The sequence below is a fragment of the Carassius auratus genome, chromosome 42 (assembly GCF_003368295.1).
Source record: "Carassius auratus strain Wakin chromosome 42, ASM336829v1, whole genome shotgun sequence".
Taxonomy (NCBI): domain Eukaryota; kingdom Metazoa; phylum Chordata; class Actinopteri; order Cypriniformes; family Cyprinidae; genus Carassius; species Carassius auratus.
In genome coordinates, this window is record NC_039284.1 from 4,342,404 (window position 1) to 4,360,434 (window position 18,031).

Genomic DNA, 18,031 nt, shown 5'->3' on the forward strand with positions numbered 1-18,031 from the left:
CAGAGTTAACAAAGCATTGCTGGTAAGTTGCACATTTTTCGCGGTCTGAGAATGACCATTAATAAGTGTCCAAAACACATAAATATTTGCTTTATTCTGACTAAATTTAAATGGATATGTTGGGACTCAATATTGAGTTATAATGTGTTTATATTACAAGACCTGATTGTAATAAATTTTTGTTACCTTGTATTCTCTTTCTGACTCAGTGAAACCCCATTTGCACACACTGCCTTCATTGTGGAGGTATGATGTTAAAAGTTTGCTTTATTTTTTATTTTATTTTATTTTTTTCAAAATTAGTTGCTCAAGTTCTCAACTAGGTGAGGATGTTTCCCTTAACTGTGAGTTTAATTCTATTGCTCTATATATAATTGAGAATATTCATTAATTGATTTATGATTTATAATTAATGGAAAATATTTTTGTCATCTATATTCAACCTGTTAATATTTAAACCTGAAACACTATATGATCTCAAAGTAAAAAAAAAAAATAAAAAATAAAAAGTGACAATTAAAAACAGATTAAACAGAGCTGTTAACTGTGGAATTATTTTCTGAATTCTTTCTGAATCAGTTAAACCCTGTTTACACACACTGTCTCCATTGTGCAAAAAGCAGACCGCCCAGGCAAGACTTTGTTGCTGATTAAGAACTGGAAGCATCCATCATCAGTTGAACAGTTCATCAATCCACAGCCTTTCGTGATCAAGGGACTCACTCGTTTTATCCTTTTTCAGCCTATCAGACTTTTTGCTCTGCTCAGTGATATTGAGTTAGTGTTTGTTTGTGTATATACTCTTGTTGGACACATTGTTACCCATAACTAGTAATTGTAATAAATATTTATCTGACCAATTTACTCCTCGTCCAGTAGGCAGAAGAATTAACAGTCCCAGTGCTGACATTAGTAGCTTGTCAACACAAGAAGGGTTTGTCCTCTAAGAGAGTATGATGCAGCAGACATGCAGTCAGATGTTAATCACAGAGTAGCCTGCATATCAACACCCAACAATAATAGCATGCCTGATATGTTACGGATGATGAGTTCAATTGTTAGTTTCTATAGCTTCTGCATTGCAATACAAAGAATGCAATCTTGGACTCTGACACACCAAGTAAAAAACACATGATTTATGATTATAAGAATGACAGCCCCTCAAGGAGCCACCTTCATTCAGAACAAAAGTGATTGTTCAGATACAATTGAAATTGAGGAATGGGAAGATCTGATGTGGAGATTTGTTAAAAAGAGCCACATGTTTGTGGATGAACAAATCCTTGTATGCCTGCTGGGTAAAGCTAAAGATGTAGTCAAATTCTGGATCAGGTAATGTGACTTTACCACCACTGTCTGCCCAAACTCTGTCTATAGCCTGCTGCGCAAACCTTTGTAATCATTATTCACCTTTCCCTCTTGCTGACTTTTACACTACCCTGCATGAGGAGGATGAAAAACCATATGACTAATGGCTTAGACTGAAAGCTGCAAATGTTGCCTCTGAATGCCTGCAAGAGCAAGGTAAGACACTTAATCCTGTCCTAAACAGTAGCCTTTCAGCAGGCTTCCTAGGATTGAAGGTTTTGATGCTTTGCCATTTGCTATCTGTACACTGCTGCCCACTCCGCCATAACACATTTGAGTGAGCATCGACTATGTTTTCAGTGTCAGTCTCCAGGTCACTCCAGATGGTTCTTCTCTAGGTGGAGACAACTGCCTCAGCCCAATCAGGAAAGGCAAAGGGAAAGGGAGGTTAGTAAAGACCAGATTGAAAATGCTCCCGTATTTGTCACACACGATTATTAGTCTATTTGTGAGCAGTACAAACCCGGTGTCTCACCTGAGAAAACTGCTGTCTTTCAAACAATACAGAGTGTTCCTAGAGCTGATTCATTATTTTACACTACTGTATCTGTAGAACATGGCCCGTCTTTCACTGCATTACATGACAGTGGTTCAATGGCCTGCACTCAGTGAGGCAGCTGAAGCTGTTGTTGGCAAACACTTCTACATTGTCGAAGTATTCTGCTGATGATATTGTGGTTATTGGATGTGGTGGTCATCGAGTCACACAAACAGCAATGTATGATTTGTGCGTTTGTGTTTAAGGATATAAAATGAAATACATGTGCTGATCGTTCCAGTCCAGACATATGAGATGATCTTGGGCAGTACTGTCTTCAAAAGCCTGCTCACAATACTGAAGAATACAGATGAAAACTGGAAATTGATCTCACTACAGACAAATCAAGTATTTAGAGTTAATTTCCTTGCTTTCCAACACACAGTGATGAAGAGATGACCACAAACCTGAGAAAGTTGGTACTGTTAAACTCAAGCACTGTGTGTCACTTCAACCCCAGAGTGCACATTTTGTAAGCTTGCATTGACAAGCAAGCTTCCTGTAAATGCTGCAATGTCTGTTTGTAGTAAGGTGCTGGTGGAGCCTACCCAGTCCAGATGTGGCCCAAAACAGATCATGGCAGGCTGAGTCATTACACCTTTATGGGGCAATGGTTGGATATCTGTGAAAGTTATAAATCCTACAAAAACAGTGTTTTGACATTAAGAAGAATTGATCATGTATCTATGTAGAAGATCTTCCAGAGAGTGACCGTATAAAGCAGAGATGGGGAACTCCGGTCCTAGAGAGCCACAGCCCTGCATAGTTAAGCTCCAACCCTAATTAAAACTCATCTGCCTGAAGCTTTCTAGCAACCCGTCAGACTTTGATTAGCTTTGAGATGCATGCCATTGATGATCAAAGAACAAGACGTAAAGGAACACAACAAACATTAATCAATATAAAGTCATACCTTTAGCAGAGAGAAACAAAAGTGGATTTTTCTCATATCAGGTCCAAGGTTTAATGTTACTTCACTGTCAGGGTCCTCCAGGTACACATCTATCTGCTCTTCCAACCTGCAAAACAGAAATAATACTCATGTCTTCCACAATAAAACAACTGCATCAACAAACTAGGAATTCTGGCACCAACAGTGAAGTTGGGGAAAATGTTTGCTTTATGGAAATGCTACAGTTCACCTCACATGATATTCATCTTGACAAATACTGTAATCATGGCAAGATGTGAGCAATTTCTCTGTGGGCATTCAAGGACAGTGTGAATCATTCATCAGGGATAACAACTATTACAGCAATCCCTGACAGTGATCAAGGGATTACAACAATCTCTTACAGAAAAACCACATGAACTTGTGCATTCACATTAAAATCACATGTGAAATAAATTAGACACATGTTTAAAATGGTTTTGGAACATTTTCATGGTGTAAATTTCATTTATCGTGCTTCACATATTTCACAAGTGATTTTAAGATGTGTATGTATGTTAAATTGCTGAAAAACGTAATGCTGGCTATCATTAAGAACGTGTCAAAGCATAAAGCGTATCACAGTTTGCTGGTTTAGGACTGTGTAACTGCAGACCGGTCAGAGTGCCCATTGTGATCCCTGTACACTGCTGAAAGCACATACAATGTGCAAATGAACAACAGTACTGGACCATGGAGCAATGGAAGAAGGCTGCTTGGTCTGAGGAATCATGTTTTCTTTTAGATCAGGTGGATGACCAGGTGCATGTGCGTGGAAAAGATGGCAGCAGAAAACACTACGGAAAAAAGGCAGGCCGTTAAAGCCGGTGTTATGCATAAGGGCAATCAATGTTCTGCTGGGAAATTTTGGGTCCTGACTTTCATGTGAATGTTACTTTGACACGCACAACCTATGTAAAATTGCCGCAGACACTTCATGGAAATGGTGGGAATTTCTATAATTGAAATCTGTAAAAGGATTGTTAAGTTGCATTAATTATATAGACTGGAACCAGAAAAACTTCCCATAACACCAAATATACTTGTTACACTTTAGAAAGAATGGCATTTATGCTAATATTAATACGTCTCATTCTTATTTCAAGGTCACCGTAGCCACCCTGATCCAATCTGTATCCAGACCAGATGGTGGATCAGCACCTAAAGACAACCTCTACAGCCCTAAATGTCAGCGGAGACCACAAAAACTAGATGAGCCCCAGAGACGGATCCCTTGCAAAGTTCTCTGCTCAATCTGACTTGTGCTGCAGCCTGGAATTAAACCACACCATGCTGGTTTGATTTGGCCAGAGGAGGTAAGGTTTTTTTTCTCGATTACTGTAAATCCGAATAACTATGGTTCCTTGACACTGTTGCCATTTTTTGCTTAGTTGGGGACACCTAATTTCTAGCTATATTGTCGACTTGATTGCACAGACACTATTTGAACTGAACTGAAATGGAAAATGACAGCACTGACTCAATAATGAACTGACTTAAAAAAAAAAAAAAATTGTGTTTACCACTATCGTCTTGCATTATCGGCACACAATTTTCCTGTTTAACACAGGCTAAATGGGTAAGGTCTAATCTTACTGTAATCAGCACAAACTGGGCTATAATAATATGTGAAATGCATGTATGTACTTGATTGTGTTTTTGAGAAAGAAAATGCGTGGTTAGTGAAAAACAAAAATTTTTAAAACACTTGAATAAGGCAAAATTTTACATAAAGAACAATGGTTCCCGGGATTTTTGAGAACTGGAGCTTGTAGCCTAGAACTTTTCTTTCTAAATTATGTGAAAATCATCTTGTTTACTCACTCACAGAAAATTATATATTGATTTAAATTTTCTAAGACACTTTTTGTTGGTAAAAGTCATATGCGAGTAGGCGTCAACTATCATGAATATCATTGTGATTTACACCTGAGAAGACAAAGGCCCGCATAATGAGCTGCATAATGAGCCTCTCAGTCATCTGTGCCACTAAGAGGGAAGGGTTACAAGAAAGAATGTAACCCTTAAATTCTTATTATTATCATAATTATCATTATTATTATTATTATTATTATTATTTATGTTAAAAAGAGCTGAGAATATTTTTCTGTTTTTTTAGGGGGGATAAATTAAAAGAACACCATTTTTTGTTACATTTGTTAGTTACATTTATTTGTTACATTTATATTATTTACATCAAGCTTTTCAATGATATAGTATTGCATATTGTTATTGAAACTTCATAATATTTCACTTAATTATACATTTAGTCAGGAATTATAGTTTGGAAAGTCTAACTAGTAAAATGTTTACACGTTATGTGAAAACTAGTACAAGTTTATAAATAAATATAAAGAGACTTACTCATGTTTATGATATCTGCTGAATAGAGGACTTCATTTTTTTTTTTCTGAGGAAATCCATTTCTCAAATCCTCAACCACATCACATCTTTTTGGGGTGAATTATGTCTTATTCCTCTCATCGCAAAGCAAACAGTAAAATAAAAAGGCTTAGGGCCGGCTATGGCAAAAGCCTGGTCACCTTTTTTCTTCAACCTAGCTCTAGGGACAAATAAGAGATTCTGATTTGATGACCTTTGATATCTAGCTGGGGTGTGTAAACTGAAAGGGTCAGAAAGATACTAAGGTGCTAGTTTTTTATTTAAAATTTAAAACTACATTTCAAAACGGACTGGCAACCAGTGCAAAGAGAGTATGACGGGGTAATATGTTCGTATTTGCAAGTGCAGGTCAAAAGTCTAACAGCTGCATTTTGTACTGTTTGTAGCCAATTCACATGTGATTGGATAATCCCAATATACATTGAATTGCAGTAGTTTAGTTGAGATGAGATAAAAGCACCTCCAACTTAGCACAAGTTAAAAAAATATTCACCTTAGCAAGGGATCTAAGCCGAAATAAACTTGATTTAACTACTGCTTTTACTTGCTTATCAAAAGCCAAAGCAGAATCAAATACAACGCCTAAATTTTAGTGTTTGGGCTTGATATATGCGGCCAGATAAGGAAAGATAAGAAGAAGATAAGGAAAGCCAAAGGCCCAGATGGTGTCTCTCCAGCCTGCCTCAAAACCTGTTCTATCATGCATCTTCACATTGATTTTCAACTGATCTTTGGAGCTGTGTGTAGTCCTCTCCTGCTTCAAATGTTCCACCATCATCCCTGTACCCAATAAACCAAAAATCACAGTTGCTTTAACATCTATGGTCATGAAGCCATTTGAGAGACTGGTTTTGACCTACTTGAAAGACATTAGTGGACCCTTGCTGGAACCCCTGCAGTTTTCTTACCAAGCAAACAGGTCTGTAGATGATGCAGTCAAAATGGAACTGCACTACGTCCTCCAACACCTGGACAAAGCAGGGACTTATGCAAGGATCTTGTTTGAGGTCTTTAGCTCCGCTTTCAACACCATTATCCCTACACTCCTCCAGTCCAAACTAACACAGCTCTATCTGTCAGTGGATAACCAGCTTCCTGGGAGACACGCTGCAGCTAGTGAGGCTGGGAAAACGTACTCGGTTACGAACGTAACATCAGTTCCCTGAAATATGGAATGAGTACTGCGTATGGGGAAAAGCTCCTTTTTTCCTCGATACCGAATCCTTTTTTTCAATAATGCAGTTCAACTGCACTGCCATTGGTTTAATCTGTAAACTTTCTTAAAACAATGACAGCGCTTTGTAGCTGTATGAGCCTGTGGTGATGCAACCCACCAAAACCCGCCAACATGGGAGGGGTGAATGGCTATATAAGAAAGCAATCGCCAGAGGAAATCAGGTCATACAACTGAAGTGGCGACACTGAAGCCGCAGCCTCGTAGCATGGCATATAACGCAGTACTCGTTCCGTATCTCAGTGAAGCAAGGTTACGTTCATAACCAAGGCTACGTTCGTAACCGAGTACATTCCCTTTCGATACTTCATTCATACTGCATATGGGGAACAAATTCAACCGCGCTGTGCCACGGTAGGGAACGACAAGACTTATCTTGGACACCTTGGGGTCCAGGGTACAAGTGAGAGGGCCGGAGCAGTCAAACCCTTTACACTACTCTGCTAAGAGGTAGCTCCCTGGAGGTGGCATGATGATGGAGTCTGATAGAGGCCGTCATTCTCATACCGAAAGGACCCGAGCATCCAAGGTCGGGATGTATCATGTTATAGAATCTGTCAAAAGGGGACGGCGAGGACCAGCCAGCCTTGTTCTTGATAGAGACATCACTAGACCGGGCCCAAGAAGAGGCCATCCCTCTAGTTGAGTGGGCCCTTACTTGTATGGGGCACTCAAGACCCACAGAGGAGTAACACAGAGTGATAGTGTCGACTATTCAACGCGAGGGCCAGGGACCCTAACATCTTGGCGGTTTAGCACGCTTAGCAGGGCGAGCTTGCTGAAGCTGCTCCTTAGGGGTGCCGCCTGTGAGGTAGAAGGGGTTGGCACAGTCCTGGGGAGACTTGAGAGAAAGGCAGAGCTGGAGTGTTTGGGCAGGAAGTGTTGCATGGCCTGGGACTTCTGTGCTGCAGTGAAATGCTTGCTGAATCCCTCTACAGCTGGCCCTAAGAGACTGGATGGAGAGACTGGGGCATCGAGAAAGGCCACCTTGTCACTCTCTTTGATCTCAGTCAAGTTGAGCCAGAGGTGGCGCTCAAGCACAGGCAGGCTGGGCCATGGCTTTCGTGGCATGCAGGGCCAAATCAGTGGTGCTGCGGAGGTCAAGAAAGGTGGGTGTGTCAGAGCTAGAATCATCCAGGGAATGGAGAAGCTTTGTACCTGGAACACTTGAAGAATGGCCATGGTGTGCAACGCTGAAGCAACTTGGCCCACAGAATTATAGGATCTGCCAGCCATGGCAGAGGTAGTCCTGCAGGGCTTAGAAGGAAGGTCTCTCTTGCTTTTCACGGTGTAAACGTGAGCAGTATGGACGTCGTCCAGAGGCAGCATTTGCTCATAGCCCTTCTCCTGATAGCCATCCACTGAAGTGAGAGCTGCAGAGGAGGCAGTGCGTAAGCGGGCCAAGAAGGGCTCATCGGGTGATTCCACTCCCTAACTGCGGGTGTCACTGTTGGACGGTATTTTCTCTACTTCCTGTTGGACTTCTATAGCTAATCGTAGCTCTGTGTAGCTGTTTTTATTATTATTATTTTATTTTTTCTAGAATCTTTATCTTACTATATTTCTCTGTTTTTTAGAGTGATAAAATATAACTTAATTCACTCCATATTTCTGATATTATCGATCAATCTTATCAGATTAATTTTGATCATTCACTTTTATTTCATATCCGTGAGTGCAGTACACCTGCAAACCGTTAGCACTCGTTAGCTTGTCATTAGCGTTTTTATTTTAATTTACCGCTGTTTTCTTTTCTCCTCTCCTCTCCTCTCTCTCGCTCCAGTTTTTTACAAGTTCATCAAACAGCCGCAGTAAGAATATTTCATCAAGCACAGTGAGTAATAGCCTGCTATGGTTATTTGCACCTCTTGCAACATGTACAGTTTATCTATCTCTGTCGCAAATGAAGGATTCACATGTGATAAATGCAGGGAAATAGTTAGGCTGACAGAGAAAATTTCTGAATTAGAGACACGCATCCAAACTTTAATTGAGGACAGTAAGAATGTTAGGGCTCTAGATACGGCTTTGGATGCATCTAGCTCAGGGATTCCTGTACATTGTTCGGTTCCGGCAACAGAGCCCCTGCAGCAGGGCAACTGGGTGACAGTGAGGCAGCATATTCGTGGGTCAAAACACCGCTCTTCTGTTCCGATAAAAACATTAAACAGGTTCTGCCCACTCAGTGATGCACCCACTGAGAAACCTGATGAAAGTGCTCTAATTATTGGTGATTCTATTGTACGGAACATGAATATAGAGACACCAGCCACCATAGTCAAATGTTTACCGGGAGCCAGAGTGCCTGACATCTTGGCAAATGTAAAAGTGCTGGCTAATGCTAAACGTAAATACATTAAGATTGTTATTCATGCCGGCGCTAATGATGTTCGACTTCGCCAGTCGGAGATCAGTAAAAATAACATTAAAGAGGTGTGTGAACTTGCAAGCACAATGTCAGACACTGTAATATGATTTGGTCCCCTCCCTGCTTACGTGACGAGATGCATAGCAGATTGTCATCACTCAATGGCTGGATGTCTAAGTGGTGCCCACAGAATAACATAGGTTTCATAGACAATTGGACGAGCTTTTGGGGCAGACCTGACCTGTTGAAAAGAGATGGTCTTCATCCCTCCTGGGGTGGCGCCACTCTTCTCTCTAGAAATATGGCAAATAGTCTTAGTGTTTATACTTGACTAACTGGGGCCCAGGCCAGGAAGCAGACAGAATGGCTAGACCGACCGTCTGCTAGCTGCCTCACGTCACAGAGGTCAGCTAATTCTCAGCACATATAGACTCCTTCACCTAGATATCACACTATAGAGACTGTGTCCGTTCCCCGAACTAGAAAATACAAAAAACGTCCAAACCAAGTTAAGATTAACAATTTGAGGTTCAGCAAAAAAAAACTGAAGCAATATGGATAAACAAATGATAAAGCTCTGCTTATTGAATATCAGATCCCTTTCTACGAAAACACTTTTTGTAAATAATATGATCACTGATCATAATATAGATGTGCTCTGTTTGACAGAAACCTGGCTAAAACCTGATGATTACATTATTTTAAATGAGCCCGCCCCCCAATATTACTGTTATAAATATGAGCCACGTCTAAAAGGCAAAGGGGGAGGTGTTGCTTCAATTTATAACAACGTTTTCAGGATTTCTCAGAGGGCAGGCTTCAAGTATAACTCGTTTGAAGTAATGGTGCTTCATATAACATTTTCCAGAGAAACAAATGGTAATGATAAATCCCCTGTTATGTTTGTACTGGCTACTGTATACAGGCCACCAGGACACCAGGACCTACTCATGGTCGAAATCATACTCTAGATTTAATACTGTCACATGGAATTGATGTTAATAGTATTGAAATTATGCAGCCAAGTGATGATATCTCAGATCATTATTTAGTTTTGTGCAAATTTCATTTAGCCAAAATTGTAAATTCTACTTATTGTTACAAGTATGGAAGAACCATCACTTCTACAACAAAAGACTGCTTTTTAAGTTATCTTCCTGATGAATCCAAATTCCTTAGCATATCCAAAACCTCAGAACAACTTGATGATGTAACAGAAACTATGGACTCTCTCTTTTCTAGCACTTTATATACAGTTGCTCCTTTACGCTTAAGGAAGGTTAAGGAAAACAGTTTGACACCATGGTATAATGAGCATACTCGCACCCTAAAGACAGCAGTCCTAAAAATGGAGCGCAGCTGGAGGAAAACAAAACTAGAGGTATTTTGTATTGCATGGCGGGAAAGTCACCTATCCTACAGAAAAGCATTAAAAACTGCTAGATTCGATTACTTTTCAATACGGTGGCTAAATTAATGAAAAATAAAGCCTCAACAAGTGTTGACATTTCCCAACATCACAGCAGTAATGACTTTATGAACTACTTTACTTCTAAAATCGATACTATTAGAGATAAAATTGCAACCATTCAGCCGTCAGCTACAGTATTGCATCAGTGCACTATAGACCCCCTGAGGAACAGTTCCACTCATTCTCTACTATAGGAGAGGAAGAATTGTATAAACTTGTTAAATCATCTAAACCAACAACTTGTATGTTAGACCCTATACCATCTAAGCTCCTAAAAGAGGTGCTTCCAGAAGTCATAGATCCTCTTCTGACTATTATTAATTCCTCATTGTCATTAGGATATGTCCCCAAAACCTTCAAACTGGCTGTTATTAAGCCTCTCATCGAAAAACCACAACTTGACCCTAAATAACGAGTTAATTATAGACCAATCTCGAATCTCCCTCTTCTGTCCAAGATACTAGAAAAGGTGGTGTCCTCACAATTATATTCCTTCCTATAGAAAAATGGTATATGTGAGGATTTCCAGTCAGGATTTAGACCGTATCATAGTACTGAGACTGCTATGTTCTCAAAACTCAGGCAATTTGATAATACATAGAATATCAAAATCAACTGCGGACGGCAGATCCTTTTCCTATTTGGCACCTAAACTCTGGAATAACACATAACATACTAATATGTGACCCGTCACAGAAACCAGTGACACAAGTCGGCAGCACAACTTTCGAGCAAAATGAGAAAGAAGTGTTTTAGTTTTTTTTCAAAATTGGTGATTTTAATTTTTTTGGCAGAATCTGTTGAGATCACGAAGAAGCCTCTCCGTGTTTGAGATAGCAGTATTGGTATATTTAAAAGCGTACATTTTGAGGTTGAAATAGGCTTGTTTTTCGGAGATTCTAGCACGCAGTAGGGGCGGTCATTGTCTGTGTGTATTTCAATACTGGATAAGCCGGCTTTTGTTTCTTTTGTTATTGCCCCCGCCCTCCGAGGGAAGCGTGGCTACTTATTATGCAGCACTCTGGCCGGCTCTAGCTGATATCAAAATTCAATGAAGATGGACGCCGCAAAGATGAACCGTGGCCGTTACACCGAAAATGTTTTGAAGTACTTCTTCGACAAGCCGGATGCTTATGAACAAGAGCTCACTGATTCTGAAGACGATCTGAGCGGCGATGAAAGCGGCATAATAAGACTGTATAATATCCCTAATCGAGGAAGAATGTATTGGACTGGTGTCAGACGAGTTGGACCGTAAGATATCAGAGGCTATATCGATAGTAACATTTGATGGGGATAAAGACAAAGAAATGGGGAAAATCCGTAACTTTGACTGTAAATGCTACACGAGGAGAAAAGAAAACTCTCTGCATGGGAGACAGTCCTGTAGCCAGAAGCTTTCGTTAGACATTATGTACAACATACGGCTGGATTCTTTAGCTGCGGAAAAAGAGTGGCAGGACATGTGAATTATTGGACATTTAGAGGCAAACGGACGCACATTGCAAACTTCGGAGATGATTACATCCACAAAGAAGACCCAGACAAAGAGAAAGTGTGCCCAAACGACTTATTTCATTGGAGGCATCGAGATCTGCAAGAATACTTTTCTGTTTCTTATAGGGTGAGTTTCCATAAACATCAAAGTTTGTTGTTTTGTGTTCATTCTAAGAACACATACACGTTATCTCATGTTTAGTCCATGTTTAGACCTTCCCATATCTGCCTATGGTTATTAGCTAGCTCATAGCTCATCGGTTATTACAGAATCCTGTTCAAAAAGTCCTAATGCTACACATTGAAATCAATTCACCAAGTTTTATGTAGAAAACCAGCAAATAACAAATAAAATTAGCATCAATATGTACTTTTAGTTTACTTAACATTAAAATAATAACATTAAAAATGATGGCCAGATTTTAAAGGAGTGTCTTGCAACATTATCTACACTGCACATGTTCAAATAGAGTTATATTATAAGATATAACCAAATATTATCAGATTTCCATGTGTTACACATCTTTGGAAAGCTTGGAGGTTACACTTTCAGAATTTGTGAATAACTCAAAATGCCACAGAACCGACTTGTGTCCCTACTTTCCGTGATTGGTCACATATGCTTTTAATATCCAAATCCGTTAAAGGATTTTTAGGCTGCATTAATTAGGTAAACCGGAACCGGAAACACTTCCCATAACACCCTATGTACTTGCTACATCATTAGAAGAATGGCATCTATGCTAATATTTGTCTGTTTCTCTCTTATTCCGAGGTCACGGTAGCCACCAGATCCAGTCTGTATCCAGATCAGAGGGTCACTGCAGTCACCCGGATCCAGTACGTATCCAGACCAGATGGTGGATCAGCACCTAGAAAGGACCTCTACTGCCCTGAAAGACAGTGGAGACCAGGACAACTAGAGCCCCAGATACAGATCCCTTGTGAAGACCTTGTCTCAGAGGACCACCAGGACAAGACCACAGGAAACAGATGATTCTTCTGCACAATCTGACTTTGCTGCAGCCTGGAATTGAACTACTGGTTTCGTCTGGTCAGAGGAGAATTGTCCCCCCAACTAAGCCTGGTTTCTCCCAAGGTCTTTTTCTCCATTCTGTCACCGATGGAGTTTTGGTTCCTTGCCGCTGTCGCCTCTGGCTTGCTTAGTTGGGGTGACTTCATCTACAGCGATATCATTGACTTGATTGCTATTAAATGCACAAACACCATTTAACTGAACAGAGATGACATCACTGAATTCAATGATGAACTGCCTTTAACTATCATTTTGCATTATTGACACACTGTTTTCCTAATGAATATTGTTCAGTTGCTTTGACGCAATGTATTTTGTTTAAAGCGCTATATAAATAAAGGTGACTTGACTTGACTCTCCTTAGAGTTACAAATGATTTGCTCTTATCATCTGAGTGCCGCCTCAGCGTGGGGTTTACCCAAGGAGAAAACGATCTCTCATGCAGAGGGGCTCTAAAACAGCATTAGAAATTGGTCTTTTAGAGCGGTGAAAACCGCTGGAAAATGCTCTTTTGTGATCGCCGGATGACAGCAGGAGATCGCTGAGAAGCGGACGGAAGTGAGAAGCGGGTGGCCCGAGATTGGTGCTGGAGAGCGGCTGTTCTCTCAGCTGATAGACTGTGGCGCCTCTTCAGTGGCGAGAGCTCATTCCTGCGAAGGCGTTCAGTTGGGATCCAGCAAAGTGAAGTCGTCGCTGAAGGAGTGAGATCTGATTTCCTCTGGCAATTGCATGCTTATATATCCATTCGCTCCGCCCACTTTGGCGGGCTTTGGCACTGCATCACCACAGGCTCGCACTTTTAAAAAGTTTGTCAAGATGCGTTTTTTATTCACTGAAGTCAGATCGAAGACAGTATATCGAGTTTGCAAACAGTCTGTTGCTGTTTTAAAAGAGTACAATATCCGTCGTCATTTTAAAACAAAACCTTATGCATTTTCTCAAAGTACAGCGGCGAGGCGTGAAAACGTAAGGCTAACGAGCTACTGCTGAACTTCGATCTGAACAGAGCGCACTGCTATGGTCTTCATCAGATTTCCACTCTAATTGCTAAAAGTGGAAGAGCCTTTGCTGCTGGAGAGTTGTCTTGCAGTGGCTGCAGAAGCAGTTTGTCCTTCTCAGGTACGAATGTTCTCACAAATTAGCCTGTCAAGAAATACTGTTACCCGATGCATAGAGGACATGGCTCAAGACATCGGCGAGCAAATAAAGACAAAGGCAAGTGTGTTCTCTACCTATTCAATAGCCTGCAACGAGAGCACCGACATAGCCGATTCCGCACAGCTGTTGGTATTTTTTGCGTGGAGTAAATTAAATCTTTGATGTGACAAAAGAGCTGGCTGGCATTGAGGTCCTTTCTGGTACAACTAAAGGAGAAGATCTCTTTTTTGCTGTTGAGAGAGTGTTGGAAAAAATGACTTCAAGTGGGAGAAGATGGCCGTTATTACAACTGATGGAGCGCCGGCAATGGTAGGGAGGAAATCTGGCCTTTCTACATTTGTGTCTCAGAAAGTCAGTGAATGTGGAGTAAAAGTTCTTAAGTACCACTGCATTTTACATCAAGAACAATTGTGCTAAATCTGTCGGGCTTGCAGATGTGATGAGTGACGTCATCAAAATTCTTAACAATATACGCTCCAAGGAACTTTCTCACCGACAGTTCAAGACACTGATGGATGAGATGGATGCGCAATATGGTGATCTGTTGTACCACCAGGAGGTCAGATGGCTCAGCCGTGGAAAAGTTCTAAGGAGATTTTTTGATCTGCGTGATGAGATCAGAGTTTTTCAAGAAAGAAAGGGTGGTAAATATTCAAGTGCCCAATAAGAAATGGCTCTCTGACCTGGTTTTCCTTGTGGATGTAACAGAGATGCTCACTATTTTGAATGTTCAGCTCCAGGTTATCACCCAGCATTTTGATCAAGTCAGAGCCTTCAAACAAATACTACTGCTGCTCAGAAGACATCTCTCAGCAGGTAACAGTAACATTTACGGTTATAATATACAGGATATTTTGTGCAATTATAATTATATTATTATTAATTATATTTAGAATTATATGTGGAGTTTACATTTATATTCAGTCATGTCAGCATTTGTATTTTTGTTGTACTGTACATCAAATTGATTAGCTAAAATTAGCTAGTTTCTTAAATTTTCATGAAATAATATTTCCTTCTTTTTTCAGTTATTTATTCTATTTTTTCTCCCTCTGTTTTACATGCCTGTCCCAGTCTCACACTGTTCTTTCTTTTTCTCATCCCACATGCAGGACATTTAGCCCATTTTCCCTGTCTTGGAGAAGTAGGCATAGTAAAAGAGAAGGTCCAAGAGTATGATGCTGTTCTCAGCAACCTTATCCAGGAGTTTGACATTCGCTTTGAGTACTTCAGACACAACACTGCTGACTTTGAGTTGTTTGCTCAACCCTTCACCATCAGTGTGGATGCAGTCAGAGATGATCTTCAGATGGAACTAATTGAGCTTCAGTGTGATTCAGAAGTGAAACCCAAGTTCACATCCCTTCTCTTGACAGACTTCTACAAATGTGTCCCAGCAAACAGGAACCCAAAGATGTGTAAGCAGGCACAAGTGATGCTGTCTATGTTTGGCAGTACCTACCTCTGCTAGGAGACTTTCAGTCTGATGAACTTGAATAAGAGTAAGCTCATAAGCAAAATAACTGACTCTCACCTACTTAAAATCCTGTCTTTGTCGTTAATGCTGGGTACACACCAAAAGATGATTGGGCTGATTTTGGGCCGATTTCGCCCCTTCCGACAATCCTAGCTCTGTCTCGATTATCTTGATGGTTCTACAGATTATCTCATCAGATTTTCCCTAGGTGTGAGGTGTGTTAAGAGTGTCCGAACCTGATCGGAAGAACATTGGAGCTTCCTCGATCGGGAATCGTAAATATTAAACGTTTAATATTTACAATCAGAAATCCTGATGTGGGGGGAACCCCGAGGGTAATCGCGTGCATCACATGACACAAAACAATACCCAATCAGAAAGCGAGATGATGGAAGATGGAAGCAGGCGTGACGCAGCACAAAGAGAAATTGATGATGTGGATAGCAGAGATGGAGGATCAGCTTGTTAATTTGTGCCAAACATGAATGTTTATACAACGTGTTGTGTAAAAAATCATTCCAAACACTATTATTGCAATTTTTTCCAGCATTCCGTCCGTCATGCTTATTCTGAAGTGTCGTGAGATTTTGCGAGATTTCCTGTGTTCACAGTCGAGACTCTGGTTGAAAATCTGTTAGTATGTGGTGTGCTGTCTTTGTCACATCATGGCACACCACACACTATAGGAGCAAAACAGTTAAATCTAGGATTTTTATCCTCATGTTTGTGGTCTATCACATTTTGAAAATCTTTTAAGATGTAAAAAATCTTTTGGTGTGTACCCAGCATAAGTCAGCTACAGCCCAACCTTGAAAAACAGTAGTCAATATGCGCCAGCAAACGTCATGAATAATGATTGATGAGACCTTTGACCTATGAATTATGTCCAGATGTGGCCTTTGACCTATGAATTATGTCCAGATGCGACCTTCCGGCATACGTGAAATTGATCCGTCATGCTTTGAGTTCCGGGAGGTGTTGTTGTTTGTTCAGCGACCAAGTGATGAATGAGTTCCCCTGAAGAATTTGTTTGAAGATATTATGGATCGTTTCCATATTCGGACTCTTCTGGACGTGTCTGTGTGTTACGCGACCGCTGTGTCAGGTTGCAGCCTGTAATGTTCGAGCGCGCGCTCTCACTCTGTGTGTGTGCGTCTGTGTGTGTGTGTAAACTGTGATAAAACAAGTACGTTTTGATGAAGAATAAATATAATAAACGATTTTAACAGATCGTATCAGTGTGTGTGGGTGCGTGTGTGTGTATGTGTGCGTGTGTGAATTTAATATGCCGTTTATATAAAGCAATATAAAGCCTGCGTGAGCGCATGCTCATGTCATTTCCTTTCGGTCCGCTGCGAAAGATAAAATGAAGAAAACTTTTTAAATGCACTACATCTCTCACAACTGAGCGATATTACTTTAAAGTTTAATAGTCTCCCTTTACATCTGTTGTCCGGCGGTTCTTGTTTATATTTTAACTTAGTGTCTTATTTTCATAACCGGTAGGCTATTCTTAGAATGGATAAGCGGTCTATACGCAGTCATAGTTTTGACCATCGTATCTAACTCTGTCTCAAACGTGGCTCAAAGCGTTTTTAATTGTTTAGCTAAAATTACATTTAATTTAAATCTGAATCAGCTTTTATTCTCGTCAATTGACGTTGGGTCCATTTATTTCACAGTGATTTTAGCTACGGTGCAGACACGGCTCGTCCTATACAGTAGGTTATATCAAATTTTCAGAAAAGTGGTCCGGAGAACATTGCTGGAATGTTTACAGACAGGTCTCATGTGGATATCTTCACAGCCGTAATCTTACACTTTGTTTTAAGAAGCTTGTTTGAATAACATCCAGGTAGCTTAGAGCCCGTTTCGGATTTAACCGTGACGACATGGTCGTAAAATTTCGCAAGAAATGGGAGTGACGTATTCGGCGGCAAACGTTTCATCCCCGCCAGCGGGACGCACCTATAGCCGACAGCTTAGGGCCGGCGGCAAAAAGAAGCCGTGCGGATATTTTTTGCTAGCTGGGGGTAGGCTATTCTTAGAATGGATAAGCGGTCTATACGCAGTCATAGTTTTGACCATCGTATCTAACTCTGTCTCAAACGTGGCTCAAAGCGTTTTTAATTGTTTAGCTAAAATTACATTTAATTTAAATCTGAATCAGCTTTTATTCTCGTCAATTGACGTTGGGTCCATTTATTTCACAGTGATTTTAGCTACGGTGCAGACACGGCTCGTCCTATACAGTAGGTTATATCAAATTTTCAGAAAAGTGGTCCGGAGAACATTGCTGGAATGTTTACAGACAGGTCTCATGTGGATATCTTCACAGCCGTAATCTTACACTTTGTTTTAAGAAGCTTGTTTGAATAACATCCAGGTAGCTTAGAGCCCGTTTCGGATTTAACCGTGACGACATGGTCGTAAAAGACATAGTCCTGGTTATTTTCACAGACTTCAGACTCTGTTTGTAAACAGAATGTTTACTCATGTGGAAGTAATCACACTGAAACGTTTACGGTCCCTATACAAACCTTTCATAAA

General features: G+C 40.5%; 1 protein-coding gene across 2 annotated transcripts in view; it reads right to left on the minus strand.

Moving 5' to 3' along the window:
* Positions 1 to 18,031, minus strand: part of kif6 (kinesin family member 6) — a 304,965-nt gene that overhangs the window by 176,938 nt on the left and 109,996 nt on the right. For both annotated transcript variants that reach the window (XM_026229369.1, XM_026229368.1), the window contains exon 11: positions 2,820 to 2,925. In XM_026229369.1, coding sequence (XP_026085154.1) covers positions 2,820 to 2,925 — 106 coding nt within the window. The remainder of the gene's footprint in view (positions 1 to 2,819; positions 2,926 to 18,031) is intronic.